This window comes from Amblyomma maculatum, chromosome 1 (genome assembly GCF_055883805.1).
Source record: "Amblyomma maculatum isolate TAMU_Amacu chromosome 1, ASM5588380v1, whole genome shotgun sequence".
Taxonomy (NCBI): Eukaryota; Metazoa; Arthropoda; class Arachnida; order Ixodida; family Ixodidae; genus Amblyomma; species Amblyomma maculatum.
In genome coordinates this window covers 276,686,255-276,706,878 of record NC_139344.1, presented here as the reverse complement: position 1 = coordinate 276,706,878, position 20,624 = coordinate 276,686,255, and the positions used below count along the sequence as shown (strand labels likewise).

Below are 20,624 nucleotides of genomic sequence, written 5' to 3'. Positions count from 1 at the left end.
CACAGCTCAGCGCGTCCCGATTGCCGTGAGCTGCAACCTGGGAGAGGAATATGTTTCTACAGCTTATATCGAATTTTCCTGTCTTCTATTCGCTCATGGCCTACCGCACGTGCTCATCTGCGTGCATTTGTTTCTAGCCGACGGGTTACCATTGGGGGCAGCGTTTTAGGGCAATTCTTCTGCCTATACACACTGTTCTTTCTCAATGGCAGACAAGGGTCATCCTGGCGCTAGAATTTTTAAGGGCGCGTTTTATAACGTTCTGCAAACCCTGTCGGGTACCGAATCAGGGTGCAGAGCCTGCAACTACATTAAAAAAAAAAAAAAAAAAAAAAACTTCCTATCACTGATGCATGCCACTAAAACATCGGTGGAATCAAACGTATCCTATGACTTGCGCCACAAAAGCGACTCTGAAAAGGGCAGTGAATACCTGCCAGGCCTTCTCTCCAAAATCTGGGGCATCAAAAACGCATTTTATGCGGGCGACGTCATCGCCTGGTGCAACTGGGGCAGTGTGATAGAGGAGCGTCTTCAGAGCAGCTGACACGGTGGGATGATACGCGATGTAGAGAAACCTCCAGTGGGACACCACTAGCGCAGAGCAACACGGTGCTTATAAACAACCAGCCAGTTGAGAAGCCCACGGAGAATAATATTCTGGGGAAGTATATCTCGTAGGGACGAGCGAACTTCACTACTACGAAGAGGTTTGCTATATCATCCGAGCTTCCAAGCGTTCATGCTGTCGCGTATAATGGCATTCCTTAGCTTCTTCAAGACGGAGATTGGAAAGGTGGAGACACTGATCTGCAAAGTCTACACGTTGGCTACCAAACTTTGCGCCAACGGCAAAGCTCATGGCTCTAGGAAGCCGGTGGGGAGAGAACCCGCGGCAGGGATAACTAATGGACTACCGGACTTGGCAGTCCATCCACACGCTCTAAGAATCTCCGCAGGACACTATTGTTAAAGCAGATGTTTGGTGTACTGCGCGACACCATGGACTCCGAGCACCCACGCTTTGCCGTGCGTGGCATTGCCGTATCTTATCTGTCGTATTTACAAATATCCTATCTTTTTTACCCGCCGCGTTGGCGCAGTGGTTAAGGCGCTCGACTGCTGTACACAAGGATGCAGGATCGAAGACTCTCGTGTGCTGTGCAATGTCAGTGCACGCTAAATAACACCAGGTGGTCGAAATTTCCGGAGCCCTCCACTGCGGCGTTTCTCATAGCATGAGTCAATTTGGGATGTTAAAGCCCGAAACCAAACCAAACCAAACTAAATCTCCTGTCATGTCATCTTGGTTTGCACCTTCCAGGCGTCTAGGGCAAACCTTGTGTATCTAATCACCCTGAGTTACGCCATATCGGGTGGGGCACAGCTAGCGCTGCAGGACTTAACGTTTGCAAGTTCATGTCCCGTCCGCTCCGTGGTGGACTGCTGGCACCGTGGCCAAACAACATGCTTATTTCATGGCTTCTTCGCTAAACGTATCTGTTTAGGAAAAAAAAAAAGCGAGCCAAATGAACTGTCCTGTTTTCCCCGAAGGCAAAGGAAATATTCCTAAAGTGCAACTAAGAAACTGCCAGGACCATGTCCCCATTTTAGTATCGAAATGCCTAACAGATGCCCTAGAGCCAGGCTACGAGCTATCAATAATGTCCAGTGCAGAGCTCCTGCTAGAGCTCAAAGGCACTGCCAAAGACTAAAAACTGTCCAGTATAAGGCCATTGTGGAGATCCCTATTTCAATCACTGGCCGTAGATCCACGTACGGCGTCCGCAGTGTGGTTTCAGAAAACGACTTTCTATACATAAATGAGAAACTCATGCTTGAAGAACACGCTGTACAGAAATTCATAAATGCCCACAAAATAAACTTTCGAAAAGATCTTTTCTTACATTTGCGTCCAACACTCTCATTGACTGGATTGAAGGAGGCTACCTGAAAATCAACGCTCGGCATTAGTATACCGAATCCATACAATGTTTCATGTACTAGAAGTTTGACAGCTCGAAGACCTGTACGGTATCTTCAGGCATGTAAAACGTGCTCTTCTAGAAGACATCCCTCTGAAGTCTGCAAGGAAACCGCGCTGCTCTGTGCTAACTACGAAGGAAAACACCCTAGATATTCAAGTCCTGTCCCACCTGGAAACCGAAAAACAATCCCACGCAAGACAACCGAGAATATTAGGTTTAAAAAGGCATGGGAAAGATAAATATTACGCATGTCAGTTGCAATTTGCCCCGCCGGGGTGGCGCAGTGGTTAGGGCACTCGACTACTGTTCCCAAGGACGCGGGATCTCATCTCGGCCTTGACGGCAGCCTTTCGATGGCGCCGAAAAGCAAGGTGCCCGTGTGCTGTGCGATATCAGTGCATGTTAAAGAACCCCAGGTGGGCGAAATTTCCGGAGTCCACTACAGCGTCTGTCATAGCCTGAGTCGCTTTGGGACGTTAAACCCCACAAACCATCAGTTGAAATTTCATTTTCTCTTCTTTTTGTGTGTGTGTGTGTGTGTGTGTGCGACGAGGCGGGGCGCTGCTTTCGGCTTTCGATACCTGCTGAGGCCACACAGATGGAGCCTGAGGCTGGACCATCCACGCTCCGGGTGGAGGTGGTTCGCGCCGCTCAACCACCTCAAAGCAGGCTACGCAGCCGTCTAGGTTTGCAGTCCTGAAGGCCTCTCCCCACGAAAGCCCTGAAACCAAAGAACGCGTGCCTACGGCAGGGTCCTCCAATGCCTCTGAGGAGAGAATGAATACTATCCACGGCAACTCCGCCCACTACGGACGGACAGCAGCAGTCCTTGGGTGCACCATAAATAAAAAGGCCCCGATCGAGTCGCGGGCGAAAAAAAAAAAAGTTCATCTACTTTTTCACTTCATTTATGTAAAATATTAAGATATCATGCATAATATAGAGGAAATTTAAGTAACTATAGTGGCATAAAACCAGTAGAGCTACACTATTTCCAGTTGCTTGGACAAGAGACAAATTTAGTTGCTCAAAACACAAATTTCCGCAAGAATCATACCATTTTCTCCCTCTGTCGAGACCTCGTGAGCGTACTCTCGGGAAGTGTAGCCGATCATAAAAAACGGCGTCGCAGCTTGCATGAGCTGAAACTAAGAACGAGATTCGAAGCTGTAATAGCCACTTGCACATAAAATCGTCACAGTGCGTCCTCTATATCTTGAACCATACTCAATAACTTATACGACCTTTTAGATCATCTTTCGGAGGCATATCTGGTAGATGAAGACGTTAAAGTGCATTTAAGTCTTTGGAGCAATGAGAAAACGTGTACTCGACGTCAGCTTTTCGAAAGTTCTATTCTATGCAGCAATGTTGGCTTCTTAAACTCGGATAAACCCACATATTGCTTCCCAACCTCAGGGAAAATGACATGTTTAGATTTATCTTTAATTTCACCATATATTTATTGGTTTTAAATGAGCTGTAGATTGTCAATCAATCAAACAAGAAAGAAGCAAACAGACAAACAAGAAAGCAAGCAAACAAACCATCATTCAGTAAATCAAACAAACAATCAAGCAGTCAATCACTGAATTTTGCTTTCTTTGGGGCCTGGTCCTGTATCAAAGGAGCCACTGATTAATGGTATAGAGGCCATTGAACCAGCGGCAAAATCAACGCTGCTAGGTACTGGCTTGGTGTCATAGTGCGGAAAGATGAAAGCATTTTGGTGCGATTAGTGTGCTTCAGCACCTTTTCTTTTTCTTCTCAATATGTGCCCGGTGCTCTATAGTCATATTCGCAGCCACGTCGTCCTTTTGGAAAGTGCTTGTCTGTGTGCTCGCATGGCACCGAACCGAGGTTAAATTTTTGCAGAATAACACAACTCGAATCCACCGTTGTAAAACATATCACATAGAATTGTGCAGAAGTATGGCAGCTGTGTCCAGCCAACCTCTTTCTTCCCGAAATGTAAGAAGGCATTGACATGATGCCAATACACTCGAAGGTTTAATTGCTTGTTGCCTGTGCACTAAGGAGGCTAAATGGCTGTCTGAACGGCGAAGCTACGAGATGAAATACACAGGAAAAGAGGGAGCTGTAAGTTATCTTAATGGGCACAGACCGACACAAAACGTTATCCTATTGAAAATAAAATTAAAAAAAAAAATGAAGCGGTGTTATCAACCAACGCGGCGATGAAAATACTCTACGCCAGCAGCCGTAGCGAGCAGCCAGGAGACATGCGTGGTCGAGAATTTTCAGGCAACGAACGCCCGCTGAAGTCGCGATATGCATCTCGAGTTGGTGCACCGAAAGAGATCAAACCATAAAACTGCACATTTGCCACAAATTAGTGTCGCGATCAATTTCTAAAACACCCCCATCATAATATATATCGCCGCGTTATTCCTTCTTTTTTTTTCTCTCTCTCTCTCTCTTCGGGGCAGTATTTTACGCCTATCTTCGAGATTTGATAATTCCTAGAGAGCAAAAGTCGTTTATCTTGTTTTCCTGTTCTTTTTGTTTCAGATCCCACACGGAGCAGCACAACTTCATAGGCAATTTTCCACTTAAAGGTACGGAATCTGCTCCTCTTTACTCCTTGAACAAGCTCTATCAGCACACCTTTTTGGCACATGGAGTCTTAAAGCTTTCTTCTCAGCGCGCTTCGAAACCAGTTACACGCATGCCTAGAATATCAATGTCGAATACATGTTAGTGAGTGCACTCTATCTTTATGTGACATTTAAAGGTTCATACATTTTTAGCAGCGAAAGTCGTTTTTTCGCATAAACAGGCACATACACACTGTTGCTTGGTTTACCTCCCCCATTCCAGCTTGGTAACTTTTTTTTTCTTGAAAGTACTGTGTACTGTGAAAGTGCACGCAAGAGAGAAACTCTAAGCGATCTTACGAATGCAATTAACTTTTTTTTTTTTTTTTTTTTTTTTTTTTAGGCAGAACGGGTAATGAACTTCATGCTTTCATGAACGAACTTTCATGAGGCGCTCTGTCTGTATGTTTCGCAATTCTTCCACACAAGGGGCGCTCTTCTGCAATCTACGGCGAGGGCTACGTATATCGCATACATTCAGTCGCGCACTGCGAAAAGAGACCGAGCTCCTTTACAAACAACAGATGCGGTAAGGTCAGTGCTTTGTCTCGCCCGACGCCTGTCAATGTTCTCATTTTCTCACTTGTACAGTCTTGTGCAGCGACAGTAGGTGTTTTTGTTCGCCTGCGGAAATTGCATTTGTAATAATTAAAAGTTTACCTGAGTCTGCATCAGAAACCTGGGATGAGACGGAAAATATTGTTATAACTTTTTTTTTTCGTACCCACTTGAAGTCGATGCTGGCGAAATTGAACGGGCCTATCGTATCGGGAAGTGTAATCCTGTGTCTCGCCGCTCTATCATTACGTTTCTGAACTATAAAAGCAAGAATGCTGTTTTAGGACATGCCCACAAACTGAAAAATGTATCTGCGCCAAAAGGATAGAGGAGGATTTTTCACCTAAAGTTCAACTCGCACGGAAAAAATTGAGAGATTTCGCGAAGGCAAATAAAGACGAAGGAAAGTACAGTTTTTCTTACAAAAAACTAAAACTGAACGGCAGCACCTACAGGTATGACGCGTCCTGTGGCCGTGTCGTAGGACTTAAAGCCACCGATGTCCGAATGTTCATCAAGAACAGTCATTTCAGAACCAACTCAGTTAGCAAACTCGGTCCGTTGTCTTCTCTTCTGGCAAATTTCCACAGCCTTCTACCAAAACAGGATAACTTGTCTCTAGTTGACACGTGCGATGCAAATGTCACCTTAGGAACAGAAACATGGCTTAACCCAAGGAACTCAGTCTCGGAACGTTCTTTTTATAATGCTTTCACAATTTATAGAAAAGATAGCATTGGCGCCAAAGGAGGCGGTGTTATGATTGCAGTCACATTCGGTACCATCTACAATGGTGGACGTAGATTCAGAGCTGGAGATTTTATGGGTGAATATCGGTCTGGGCTTTTAAAAAAATCTTAGTTGGTGCCTGCTACAGGCCGCCTAACTCCCGTCCTGACTTCACGGATAGAGTTCATGAGACTATCGCTAAAGTTCAGTCGTTCTTCCTAAATGCTGTGTTAGTTCTAGCAGTCGAGTTTGATTATCCAGGCATCAACTGGACTTCTAACACTATCCTCAGTGAGTGTACGAATAAAGGTGAATGTATAAAAATGCTTGATATAGCTCGCTTCTTTTGCTTACAACAACTTTTGATTTCGCCGACTCGTGACACTGCTGTTTTAGACCTGTATTTTACGACCCACCCTGTGCGTTCCACAACAACGGTTACTGATAAAATAAGTGATCATTTTGCTGTTCACGTTAATCTCCCCCTCGAAGTTGAGAAATGCGACTTTGCAACGAAAAAATTATGATTACAAAAGGGTAGACGTTGAAAATCTGACGTCAATGCTGGTCGATTTCTCGGCTTTTTATCTCGATAGCTTCGAGGATCGGTCAATCAACGACAATTGGGTATTGCTTCATGATAAACTTCTTGACTGTCAGAACACAATTTTACCGTTGTTAGAAATAGCCCTTTATGATTGTAACCCGTGGTTCACGCCAATAATTCGGCGTAGTATACGCAAAACGAAACGCCCATACCGACACACTGCTGTCTCAGACTCGGAGGAGCGTTGGGAGGCTTATCATGCGCAATCTCTTGTCGTGAAGAAACAGATAAAAGAAGCTAAAGATGCTTTCCTTAATACTGAAATTGCTAACATGATGCGGAATGATCCGCAGAAATTTTAGAAGGTTATGAAACTCAGTTCTTCTAACGCTTTCCCGAGTTTGGATATAGACGGCATGCCAATCAACGAAAATATTTTGGCGAATGAATTCAGTATGTATTTCAGCACAGTTTTTACTGACGAAGAGTCTTTTTCCGATGCGGGTATTTTGGAATCTGTTGGTCGCTTCATGAATGATATCACTGTTTTTTGTCATGGGGTAGAGTGTGCCATTGACCGTCTACCTTCGAACTGTAGTCCCGGATCCGATGAAATTCCCGCAAAACTGTTAAAACTAACCAAGCACATCTCCGCACCACTGCTGTACAGGCTGTTCCAGCACTCCCTTGATACTGGCAAATTGCCTAAGGATTGGAAAATCGCGCATGTCATCCTTATATTTAAGTCTGGAGATAAAAATTCACTTCACAGTTACAGGCCCATCTCGCTCACTTGCGTTTCATGTAAACTCGTATATAGCATCTCAAATCATGCAGTACCTTGTGAATTCTAAACTCATCTTTTCTAATCAGCACGGGTTTCAACGTGGACGTTGCTGCCAATCGCAGCTTTTTGAGTTGGTCACTGATTTTCACCAATCTGTTGATTCGACTCATCCCATCGATTCCATCTTTATTGATTTCGCTAAAGCCTTCGATCGCGTTCCTCACTTCCGCTAAATCCATAAGCTTATGCAATGAATTTATCGCCTGGGGTTATTGACTGGATTAAACATTTTTTAACTGATCGTTTTCAATCGGTTATCATTAACAAAAACGTCTCCGCTCCTGTCTCAGTGAAATCCTCGGGGTTCCGTCTTAGGGCCGATTCTTTTCCTCATGTGCATAAATGACTTGCATTACAACATTGCCTCTAGTATTCGTTTGTTTGCCGGCGATTGTGTTATTTGCCGTCCCATTAAAATCCCTCGTAACCACATTATCTTACAGGATGATTTAAACGTGATTTCTGACTGGTGTAAAACGTGGCTAATGCAAATAAATACTGACAAAACTAAAGCTCAACTGTTTACTAAAAGGCGACATGTTGTCGTTCATACCTATTTCATTAGAGACGATACCATTGAACATGTATCATCCATTAAATATCCAGGAGCAGATTTATCTTCTCACCTTACTTGGAATACTCATATTGAGCATATTATTAACGAGGCCGCTAAACCATTAAGCTTTCTGAAGAGCACTCTGTATCAAGCTAATGAACAAACGAAACTCTTAGCCTATACAACGCTTGTCAGGTCTCAGCTTGAATATACATCCCTCATTTGGCACCCTCATCAAGTTTACTTAGCAAACTCCATTGAATCACTATGGAGTAAGGCAGCCAGGTTTATTGCAACGATTATGTCTACCCAACTAGCGTAAACAGTCTCAAACAACGATTTAACTTATTGCCATTTGAAACTAGGCGACGAAATTCCCGCCTATCTTTCATGCACAAACTAGATCATGGTTCATCAGACTTTCGAAAAACGTTTCTTTGTCCTGAGAGAAGTGCGCGGTGGACGACACATCGGTTGTGTCCGAGTTGTGAACGGTACACCCGGCTGATAAAAAGAAAAAAACAAAAAGGCCCGTATGTCCTCGAATGCAGTGCGTTGGCTGGTGCGCACTGTACGAAATTTGTGACTAGACACCAGGGTGCCATACACAATATATGTTCAGCTGGCCCAACGAAAGAGTCCTGCGAATACTTACCCAAATTTACTTAGTAACAAATTACACTGTTAAAGGAGTATAGACACTTCCATTTTTGAGTTCGTGTTTTATCTTCTGTAATCATGATAAGATATTGCTGTACATGAATCGCCTCATGACATTCGCCTATAGCCGCTGAATAATTTATAATCGAATTTCTTTTCTCACCAGTTTCAGTTTCGGTTTCAACGGTCGAGAGATGGCTGTGACGTCAGTCAAGTCTAGGTCACGTGAGGGATGAATAAAATAGCGATATCATCGTTCCTGTGTCGTTTTAATTCACCAGAACACTAAAGCCAGCCTTCCTCAAGGACAGAAATTACAAAAAGTGAAGCGTGAGCGATTATATCACTGCTTTTTCACGCTGCGCGTGATCTAGACTTGATGGTGACGTCACAGTCATCTCGGCTGCTGAAACCGAAACTGAAACTGGCGAGAAAGAAAATTCAGTTGCGCATTCAATAGCAGTACTAAGCAAAAACCGCGTGGTGATCCATATATAGGGATGCCTTACGCATCATTAACAAAAAGAAAAATGCCAACAAAATTTCGTGTCTATAGTCCTTTAAATATGTGCCGGATGTCCCAGCTAACTTGAGCCGAGGACTAAAGAACGAAATGTACAGATAGGCGAGGTGGGTTGCATTATGTTGTTAATTTGGAAGGCAAAAAAATAGTTGAGGCGATTTAGCTGGGTTGGCCAAAAGCGATGTGCACTGGCACGTCAAAGATCTGCGGGATTGGTTGCTTTGGATGCTGGGAACCTTAGTGGTAGCACACTGCATACAATTTTGCGACCACTTAAGGGAGAAGGAAATGCATCGATAGTGATACGTTTGCATCCATTGGATGGCAGTTGATGAATACGAAGGCATGCAATGCGCAGCGCGATAGAGCTCTCGTGTAGCGTCCAGTGAAGCGGATAGCTGTTGGCGCCGCTGCCGGTTCGAAGACCAGCCTGGGCGCAGTTGAGGAAATATTTAATTTACGCGTTTCCATATCAGAGCCCTTTCCCATATCAGAGCCCTTTCCCACCGCGCCAGTCGTCCTCTCTCCGAGTGGCGCAACTGGCGGTGATTACACACACGCGTACACACAGAGCCCGGGTCTTATAGGGAGTCACTGCGGCATCTAATGCTAACGCGTTAAAAATTGTCCGAGGTGCGCAAGGTAACTGAATAACTGGTTTAATTACGATTATTGTAATTCAGAAATTTTGAATTTAGACAGTAAATGCGGCTCCTAATGTTGGACCCCGCTTCGGTTGCTTAGTTAGTGCGCTTGGCTGCTGAGCCCTAGGGCGTGAGTTTGATTCCTGCCGCGGCTCACGCGTTTGGATGCAGGCGAACCGCAAGGCGTTCGTGCACTTTGCGATGCCAATGCAAGTTGAAGAACACCAGATGGTCGAAATTTCCTTAGCCATCCACTACGGCGTCTCTCGTAGCGAATGTCGCATTGGTACGTTAAGCCCATATGCCATACCATAATTAAAATTTGGAGAGCATCTCAAACACCCGATTCCATATTTTGCGATCGGATAAGCCTCACGTGCACCTTTTTTCCCAGCTGCAGAGAAAGCCCGAGAAACAAACCCAGGTGGCCAGCGAACTCCCGCGCCGCGATCGTGCTGTTCTCGGCCGTGGCCCGAATGAACAACCGCCTCGTTCCTGTTGCAAACCGAGATGTTGGTGGTGCTTGCTGCGGCAGCCGGTATGGCGTGCAAGATGCAGAGAGCACGGCACGTTCTGAGCGGAATAAAGAGACCGAAGCTGGCAAGATGAAAATGCAACGAGGTTTCGTCATTACTTAAAGGAAAAACAAGAACTGAAGGTCCGGGTTGTGCCGAATTCCGGTCGGTGACCGAAAGCAAGTTTTCTTGCGCCATGAAACCAGAGCTCTGTTCTCAATGGGCGATTTGGATTCAGATCCTGAGATGTGAATGGACCACGACCGTATGATCCCTAGATTCCCCAGACATCTTGGAACCACTCATAAACACGGAAAAAGAAAGGTTCAGCCCAAATTTTCTAATTTTTGTGAACTATCCACTTCCTAAGCATAATCCTCAGCGTAAATATTTTTTTATGAAGTCTTAATCTGGGCCTGAAAGAGATTAATATAGAATAGATGTTGCAAGCTGTTTTAGAGTACAGCACTCATGCGTCCGTTCGGCGGTTGAGTCGCTTCGCAGCTGACACCGTTGCCGGTGTAACCGTGCGAAAGAGAGTCACGAGCCAAATGGAGTTTCTCAGAAGAAGACAAAGAGCCACGAGCTATGCGCCGCTTCTTCGTGGCTCTTCTTTCTGAAAAACCTAACAATTGTGTTTCGCAACTCGCAAAAACGCTCAGATATGTGCGATCAAATTGGTATGAGAGATTATACTGTAATTGTCCGTAGAATTGTTCGGCTGTTCTCACGCGTCGAACAGCTGAGCAACGCCCCGCGGCGTGGGGCTCGGTAGAGAAAAAAAAGAAGGCGGTTCGAACGTGGTGCCAACATGTCTTGGCCAATAATCCCTCACAGTGCATGCGTGCCACGTTTCAAGAGGTCAACAAAACTTCAGCGGATGACAGCAACAGTAGCAAATCCAAGTTGGAGTCGGAGGACACGCTTCAGTTCACAGGTAATTACTGGCGCATTCCTGGACGAACTGGAAAGCCCCGATGGCACAGGAGCAAAAGTTACCGGCGCTACACGCGCAGACTGCTAGTCCTGAGTTTCCGAGGAGACCGAAAGAGATGTCGGAGGCTTCTCAGCCAACGCGCGTCGAGACACCAAGTCTTTCGGCGCGGGGTGTTTTCATACCATCGCTTTATTTGTAGCGAGCTGTGAAGCGTCCGTGGTATGCAGTGCGACGACCCTGACAGGCGCATTCGGTTTTTATCACGACCCTCAAAGAGCATTCGCTGTCACTTTGGTATGTCAACAGGTGGTTTTCCAGATACACACAACATGTAGGCTTTGCCTGAGGCAGCAAAGCGCAGCCAGTGGGAAATTATCCTTAAAGAAAAGTGCAACAAAGAATCGAGCATCGTCGTTTATGAGTAATTCAACTCGGGGCTACTTGCCAGAGATTGAGATGGTGAATGAGGCGAACGAGACTGCGAAACAGCGTGCGCTGGACATCGCGGACTGTTTAAAAGGTTTAGCACAGCGAAGCTCTTGTAAGCGCATTTTTCGCGCCCTCCGTCGCTTTGGCACTATTTTGCCGTGTGATATGCGTCGAGCCAAAACAATCTCGCTGACATCAATTATACTACACTAGCGCGTTCCTCTGTGTAAGTCCAGCACATATACGTCTGCAGCATTGGACGATCGACCAATGATAATGTTTAACCTTACCTTTCGTTACAGAGTGTGTGATAAATCACCAAGAATTCTCAGTACGAAACATAACAACACTAATATTAAAATAAAACAAGATAGACATTTGTAAGCTTGCGTGCAAGAGCGAATTTAAATTTATATATATGTGGTGGAATATTTCGGCGAATAGATTTGTAATAGGGTAGCAATTACTCATGAACATACACCCAAGCACAGAGCCATACGACTGAAAAGAAGCTACACAGCTTTCTCAGAAACTTCGCAGTTAAATAAAAATTTGTCTTGGTCCGGAGATGAAACCAGGGACCGGCGCCTTTCCGGGGCAGTGGTCTCCCTTATATATAATATATATGCGCGCGCGTGTGCGTGTGCGTGTGCGTGTGCGTGTGCGTGTGCGTGTGCGTGTGCGTGTGCGTGTGCGTGTGCGTGTGCGTGTGCGTGTGCGTGTGCGTGCGCGCGTGTGCGTGCGCGCGTGTGCGTGCGCGCGTGTGCGCGTGTGCGCGTGTGCGCGTGTGCGCGTGTGCGCGTGTGCGCGTGTGCGCGTGTGCGCGTGCGCGCGTGTGCGCGTGCGCGCGTGTGCGCGTGCGCGCGTGTGCGCGTGCGCGCGTGCGCGTGCGCGTGCGCGTGCGCGTGCGCGTGCGTGTGCGTGCGTGTGTGTGCGTGCGTGTGTGTGCGCGTGTGTGTGTGTGTGCGTGTGTGTGTGTGTGTGCGTGTGTGTGTGTGTGTGCGTGTGTGTGTGTGTGTGTGTGTGTGTGCGTGTGTGTGCGTGTGTGTGTGTGTGTGTGTGTGTGTGTGAGAGAGAGAGAGAGAGAGAGAGAGAGAGAGAGAGAGAGAGAGAGAGAGAGAGAGAGAGAGAGAGAGAGAGATCGAGATCGCAGCAGCCGCATTTCGTTGTAGGCGAAGAGCAAGGCGCCCGTGTACTGTACGATGGCAGTGCACGTTAGATAATGCATGGTGGTCGAAATTAACTAGATCCCTTCAGTATGGCATCTTCCATATCTTCATCGGAACTTTAAACCCCATAAACCCAACCGAAACTCTATTGCTGTAAGGCCAGCAGTCGTCGTGGGTTTTCCCAGTCTCCTTGCCTCAATCTTTTTCATATTGGTTTGCGTATAATGCTATGCACTGAATGGCCCTTTCATTTTAATTGCTTTGCAACAATGTGAACGTGCAGCTCGAGCGACTGGCGAGCCTCGTTTCACGGCATCGCATTACTGCCTCTATGGCCGCATTTGTATGAAGATGAAATGCAAGAAATACTCGTGTGCCGGGTGATGTTGGCAGAACCCCAAATGGTTGCAGTAAATGCAGAGCCCTCCCAAATGCCCTTCTCATAGTCAGTTTGCAGATGTGGGAAGTTGCACACCGCATGTGATGCCACACGTTTGTACTGTACCGATGGTCTACATCATAGGTTGTCGGCCCGTTTTTAGCCCGACACCTTTGTTATTATTCCCGCGGCATGCTTTTTGCAGGCACAAGCGGTAATGAAGCGGTCTCGAGGTCGCCTGCCGGCGTGCTGCCGTACAGAGCGCCTCACGAAAACGGAGCGAGGCGACGCCAGAGGCATCGGAGACGGCCGCACAGTCACAGGGTGCCTGACATCATCTACAGCTTCGGAAGCCAATCGGCACCCAAGCTGCTCTATCGGGGCAAAGGGTACCGCGTCGGGCCCTACACAGGCTACGTGGACGTGTGGACGATACCGCGCCAAGCACGGCCTCTGTCGCTGCCCCCTCCGCGGACAACGACGTCGACGCCGATGCTACATCAGCGGCAGCGTGAAAGCTTCCCGGAAGGAACGGCCTTCGCCAGAGGTACCTCATTTTAGCCTTCCTCCCGGTTGTCGCCCCAAGTAAGGGGTTGAAAAAATTGTTAAAAGGTCTACCACAGTAAGACGGGCACATTTGTTCATGATTGAGTCGACCGCTATAGCACTCAGTGCAAATCCGGCGCTGGTATACGCAATCGGGCTGCTGTATTTTCGTGTTAAGAAAACGCAGATTGAAAATGGAGCAAGCTGAAATGCATTCAACGGAAGCTATAAGATTTTAAAGTAACTATTTTATTCTGCGCGATTTGATTTCCAAAGGTATTTCAGCACGACGCGTCTGCCTGAGCAGTAGTGAACACTCTTAGCACTCACGTACATGGGTCAGTAGTGTGGTGTTTTGCGTCCATTTGTCGTGGAAACTGCCGCAGATGTGTCAAAGCCACTGAATTTTCCATCAGAAGGAGATTGTTTACTTTTGCCTGATCAAGAATTAACTTTTTTTTTGTAATCTCTTGTAAACGAATACGTGTGCCTGTATGCAGCACAAGATGGCAATTGGCTAAGTCAACTGGTTTATCTGGGGTGGACGTGAACGCGTAGCAGCGTTCAACGTGGAGCGCGTTCAGACGTTAAATCGAGATCGGGAGTGTCCGTGTGACAGCAGTTATTCAACAACAACAAGGGCCCTGGTCGACAGGCACTGTGTTTAATAAAATAACCTCCTTGCGTGAGCCAGAAACGAAGTTTCGTAGTGGTGCACTATTATCGCCGCGCGCGCGGATCTGTTGTTCTCCCTTACGAAATGAACTATTTCAGCAAATGCGTATCATGTGACATCGGTATTATACACACGTGAACTATGCATGGCTTCGCAGATTTTTTTACAGCCGGATAGAAATGCAGAAGCCGAGTTCGCTCTGTGTACATGAACTTGACACTTCGCTAATTAATTCCCTTAGCTCGAAACCTGGCAACAGCACTCCAATTTTCAAAGAAGATGTACAAGAAATCGAGAGGTATACTTGTATTACTCCGTGGATGCAGGAATTTGACCAGCACGAAACATGCGATGGCGGTGGGGATCGTATTATCTATTATTTCTACAACAGAGACAAGGAAATGAGCTCCGGAGATATAGCTGGCACCAGAACATCAGCCGGCAGGGCGGGAGAGATAGCACGGGAAAAAGGTGCGCCTAGAGCTCAAGCAAAGTTTACTCACCACCACTCCGTTTTTTCACATCACCGGGGAAAAAAATTTTGACATGAAAATTACAATTTTGGAACTTCGAAATGCTGGAGTAACGGCATGCTCGTGATGAACAATTTCGTTCCACTTGAATTGCTTCTCTTTTGGACTTATCGGCGGCCTGTGAAACCATTTCAGAGGCAGTTATCGGCTCTTGTGTCAGCATAATGTTCGAAAAGACGCCGCAGTTTGCCTGCAGGAAGTTGCTCATTCCCTTTCATGCGATGTTTTCATTATTACTGCCTCTACAGAACTGTGAATTTTTGTCGCCAATAATCGAACACTTTCTCGCCTCAACCGTTGCCTCGCTTGGGGGGAAACAAATTGCGTACGAAGCTTGAACGTGCGGTAACTTTTGCTTGCAGTAAGAGGGACGAGGCTCGGCGGTGCATGATGAAAATTCATAATCGTCTGTGCCAAGATCGAGGAACCAAACACTACCACCGCCGGGTTGCGGCTGGCAGGGTATTCGTACATCTTAAAATGCTAGCCTCCGCGCCTTTCGCAACTTGGTCTCTTTTTTTTAAATTTTTTTTTTAACAACAGATCGCGCAATAACCACCGCCCATAGTTGGCAACCTGGCGTTGACTTCCGATTCCTCCCTTTTGGTCCTTTCGGTCCTTCATCTCATGTTTTGTGTCTCGCGATAGTTTACCTTGCTATGAAGAAAAGCCAAGCTTGCGGAACCAAACGAAACCAAAAGTAGCAAACAGCACCAAAACGGCAAACATAACCAAACGTAAAACGGAACAAGCTAGCAGTGATCGAACTGGACAAATCTCGACAAACTTCATTGTTTATTAGCAGATGCGCAGCAGAGAGAGGAAGTGCGTTGGAACATCCACCTCACAAATCTCGATATTGTGATGCTCGTCTTATCAACACTGGCGCTTTATGCTTCGTCACGAAAATCTCCCTTTTCACCGCCGTGGTTCGCACGGCGCTCGGCGGCGAGATTGTTTCTCGTAGATCGATTGGGTAACTCCGGTCGAACTTTCGCCACGGCGGTCACGCATATTAAACGTGATGACATTCGTGACGGAGCATAAAGCGTCACCACCGCACAGCGCCGGAAAATCACCTTAGCAGCTCGGCTTCACACGCGTGCCGCTGATGAGGCGAGCATCACAACATCGACGTGTGTCAGCCGGATATTCCGACACACTTTCGTTCTCTGCTGAGCATGCGCTGATAGAGCGCACTGGCATCACGTTTCAACCAACGGGACTTGTTTTAACCAGTTGAGCCTCTCGCGTGCTCCGTTTTACTCTTAGTGAACCTTAGCGAACGGAGTTTCTTAATTTGCAGTAGGGCTCGAGCTCTTCGCAAACGACACGAAGCACCGCCGTGAGCCCCTTCTGCGCATGCGCTAGTTTACATTGCTGCGTGAACCGCAGCTACGCGCACGCGTGCGTTGTAATACAGGCCGCACTGGTTGCACGTGCTTTCATGTATGTAGTGGAGTGTAGCTCGAGTGTTTATTGTGCTAGAGGAGTACGATGGAAGAGTGACAGGGGCTCCGACGGCGCGACCGCGCTGTGGACAGAGGGCGGCCTCTGTCTTAAACATCTTCACCGAAAGCCATCTCAGCAAAAACAAAACCCTGGAAGCTGCGTTTAATTGAGTGATCACTGTTCCGAGAGGTCATCCTAGATAAAATAGTCTCGGATAATCTCACTGTTCAATTTAATCACGGCTCTCACAAACTATTATTACCACGACGTGCCCATCTATTCCTGAGTCATCTGGAGCGCTAAAACAAAATCGCAAAGATTGGTTTACAAAATAATTTAAAGAAACAAAAAAAAGAGAAACAAATCAAACCATAGGGAATTTTCGTAATTAACGGAGAATAATTTTATACATTTTAAAGACGCGACAGTTTAAGCTTGATATTTCCACCACTGTGCTGACAGAACTTGCGGCATTATATTTTGTTCATAAACAGCTAAACACCATCAAACGAAATTCACAGCTCGCTTTATGCCTCTCTCTTTTTCTAGAACAACAGACAGATATTTTGATTGAATATTTTTCAGCATGCAGTTTACAGTTATTCAAACTACACAATCATTTCTACAACGCAAAATACCGCTGAGAACCAAAGACTGCGGACGAGTGACAATACAAACGAGCCTTTCGATGACCTAATTGTACTTCTAGAACACTGCACAGTATAGTTCTGTCCGCTAGCAAGCAAACTGCACTTGACCATAACGAAATTTGTTATCTAATGCTTACCTATTTTTTCTGGTCCTGCCGGAGAGGCGCTTATAGGCCTTTTCAAGGGGTTTGAGTATCTGGGAAAATACCCGAAGCCTGTAAACAAACAATTATTGTCCTTCCAACGTGGCTTTTAAGTGAAAATGTCCTTATGACCTGTCATGTACATTCAGATTTTTAACAAAAAGAAGTCTCTAAAACAAAGTATAAATTGCAATAATATTAGAAGCCATTAATAAGGGTATTTCAACCTCGTATTCGGCGCATGATAAGAGCCTTAGTTGCTCATGCGCCATGATACCCAACACAACCCTTAACATGCTGGGTTAGCGTTGCGGTCCCTTACTGGAGATTACTGTTACTTATTTTGTACAAATATTGGCAGAAGAGGCGAATATTTATTTCTGCCTGTTCAGGGTATATGGGCCACGAAGAAGATCGCGCGCAATGTGCGTGTACTCATTACCTTCTCTATTCCCTAGCAATTATTTCTGTTTAATATTTTTTTTGCGATGTAATTATATATCTCAAAATCTAATATCTCTGCACCCTAATTCTTGGCCGATCCCCCTTTGTGGGTATGTGCCATCAAATTAGAGGACAACAACAACCGCCGCTGCTTCGGCTCCCGTTCCTGCCCGCTTCCCAGCCGCTGGTTCAGAACGCTCGGTTCTGTCCTCCCTGGTGGCCGTCTCAGGTTTCCGCAACAACCCGTGACAATAATGCCGCGAACCCATGTAATCTTTATTTGTTGCTGCTGGCAGCCGCCACGCACATAGATATGGTGTTCATCGTTTACTTACGCTCAGTGTCGCAGAGACGGGGCTTTATCATTTCCTTTGTTGCACAAGATGCGCCGAGAGAACATAGCACTAGTTACAGCACATTCTTGAAACAACCAAGCTAGATAATACTGTGCGCAATTTTGTACAAAGCGCCTTAAAGAGATATACTATACTTGTATCATTGTTCTGTCACAACATGTTGACTTCTTCAGGCTGTGAAGAGGGAAAAGAAAAAACCGAAACTTATTGTCAAGCATGTTTGATATATAGTACCGACTTGTAATGCACAAGAAAATAGGACACGGCGTGGTTTTTAAGTCGCCACGTCTGCTTTGATACGTGTAGCTGCAGCAGTAGATATAGTTCACATGTTTTGATTGATTGTAGCCACTCGCGTCTGTTTGCACTTTGTTCCATGTTGTGCTAGTGACCATTGTGCGGCTTTCTGTAGGTGTTTGTTCGCCGACTTTAAATTGAGCATTGACGAGCGCCACGGGCATTAGTAGCTCGATGACCAGCGAGCGCCTCTTGCTGCTATCGCTGCCGCCTATTATTCGAGTGCACAAATGAGTCCAATAAAGCGTTCTGTTCAGTTAAACGCTAATCGTTTGATTGCCCACGGCATTTTCAACAAAAGGTGATAATATTAGTTCCAATATTCGGTTCGCATTCGATTCGGTAGGGAAGCTGCACAATTTATTTTCGATTGGGTACCTGTGAAAGATTTTCCCGTTTTGATTCCGCTCCAAAAAATATATTCGCAAACTTCTCATATATTCAGAATTGCGAGGTACATCAAAAAGCTACAGTTAAGATACTCAAATTCAAAGTCATGCGGTGACCGTGCACTTAATGTTCTTCTCTATTCGTTCGTTGCAATTTATAGCCAGCATATTGACTGTTACGGCAGTTGTGATAGTAAACAAGGCTTGTTTTTGCGAACTGTCACCTAAAATTTATGGTTCTGCAGTCGGTAGCGTGGCGCCTCATGACTCGCAGAGCGTCCGTCCATAGTGGTCGAAGGGCTCTTCAAGAGGACTGCATCAGCAGTGCCGCAAGCTTTCTGTCTAGGTAATAGTAAGTAACTGTGCAAACGTCACAGGTACAGGTACACATTGAGGAAAAAAACCATTTCTTTGTGAAGAGACCGGTTGTGCGGCGATTACTCCCGAAGTGGCCGATTAAAGTTTGTCATCGTCAATTGGCACAGATGCCTGGAGCGAAAATGCACGCTCTGGGCTTTAGATAAAGACATGTTTCTATCTATCAGTTAATCAACCCATTCAGTCAGTCAAGTGGCCAGCGGCCTCCACTCTGCAAGCGATAGGTGAAGGTCGTCTGTTCGAGCAGGTGACGATAGTTGTATGAAGACGTAGAACGGTCTGTCGGTGAGTCATCGTAGCGGCATTCGTCGTCGGGAGAAGCATTTGAAGAAAGTAAGGACCAAAATAACTGAACAAGAGGTGTTTTGATTTATTATGTAGGATGTCATTTTCTTTTTATGCAAGTGCGGCCTAACCATTCAAATTTAGCGCGTTTGGTCACCAAAAATGGTGCGCCGCGGCCTCCATATTGTTTTGCCCGGTCGTTGGACTATTTGCCTATGTTATGCCGTGGCAAACAGTGAACTCATTAATTGAATTTAGATATTCAAAAACACTCTAGTAGAAAAAAAAAAACTGCGATTGCTTTCGAAATTAACCATGTCGTTTGAAACACTGTGGTATCATCGGCACACTGTTAAGCAAGCAGTGGTAAGGTATTTTTGAATTCAGTACTTGCAACACTGAAATTTTAACTTTCCAGAAATAATGGTAGAACGAGAGGAAGAAGGTGGTTGCACACTGCGAAAGAGCACTGAACAAGATTTGAGGAGGAGCCGGAGTTCGCAAGCCGAGCAGACGTTTCGACAAGGGGACTTGTCCAGGACAAGTCCCCTTGTCGAAACGTTGGCTCTGCTTGCGAACTGAGGCTCCCTCTCTACCCATGTTTATTTCTATTTCTCCAGAAATAAGAAATATGCATTGCAAAACCGAAGTATTTTTATTTTTTACTCAAAGCAATCTCCAGTTCTACCTTATTGCCTTTTCACACTGCGGTTAGCGCGCCACGCCACGAGGGTGCGCCGCTACCTTTCGATTATGGCAGACACCGTAACCCGCCAGCTATCGAGGGCCTTCTCACCTTCGTCAACTCGATTGCTCAACGGCCTTTGGAATCGCAGTTTAGCGGCCCTGGTTTTGCCATTGAGTCGGCCAACTATTGGCTCAAACGCTTTCGAAATACCTGCATGCTACGAAGTACATTTTCAGGACCCACCAAAAGATGCAACCCTTTGTGCTGAAGAGAGCGCTATTTTGGACGCGCAGTGTTGATCGCGCCCAAGCCAAGCAATGCCGTGGAGTCGTGCCTGCGCTGTCCCAAGGACCGCACGGTGTGGGTGGGTCCGGGCTTCTCCTGCGCCGAGGTTCCCAAACCGCGGCTATGGTCCTGCTCCAGGTGGGTCGAGCGCGGGCAGTAGCGCGGCAGCGCGGAGCTTCTCTCTTTAGGCTTCGGTCCTTCCCAGGCAAAGTGCACGTAACAGTCACCATGGGGCCGCAGCCGGGCTCACTCGTCATGGAAGGCGTCTACCAGATCAACTTCATCGTCCATGCGCCAGGCATGTCGCCCCAGAGCTGCCACTACCAACTCAGGGTAAAAGGTATACTGCGCGCGCATTTTTTCTTTCTTTGACACTTCCATATTTTCGACTCTTGTAAAGCCG

At 46.3% G+C, this 20,624-nt stretch overlaps 1 protein-coding gene across 6 annotated transcripts in view; it reads left to right on the top strand.

Annotated features, from left to right (window-relative positions):
- Positions 1 to 20,624, top strand: part of LOC146206604 (sushi, von Willebrand factor type A, EGF and pentraxin domain-containing protein 1-like) — a 159,442-nt gene that overhangs the window by 63,664 nt on the left and 75,154 nt on the right. For 5 of the 6 annotated variants that reach the window (XM_084591363.1, XM_084591362.1, XM_084591365.1 and 2 more), the window contains exons 3-6: positions 4,521 to 4,567; positions 13,305 to 13,646; positions 20,230 to 20,359; positions 20,410 to 20,561. In XM_084591363.1, coding sequence (XP_084447489.1) covers positions 4,521 to 4,567; positions 13,305 to 13,646; positions 20,230 to 20,359; positions 20,410 to 20,561 — 671 coding nt within the window. Of the gene's footprint in view, positions 1 to 4,520; positions 4,568 to 13,304; positions 13,647 to 20,229; positions 20,360 to 20,409; positions 20,562 to 20,624 lie in introns of those variants that run through there. The other variant, XM_084591364.1, reaches the window with a different exon arrangement.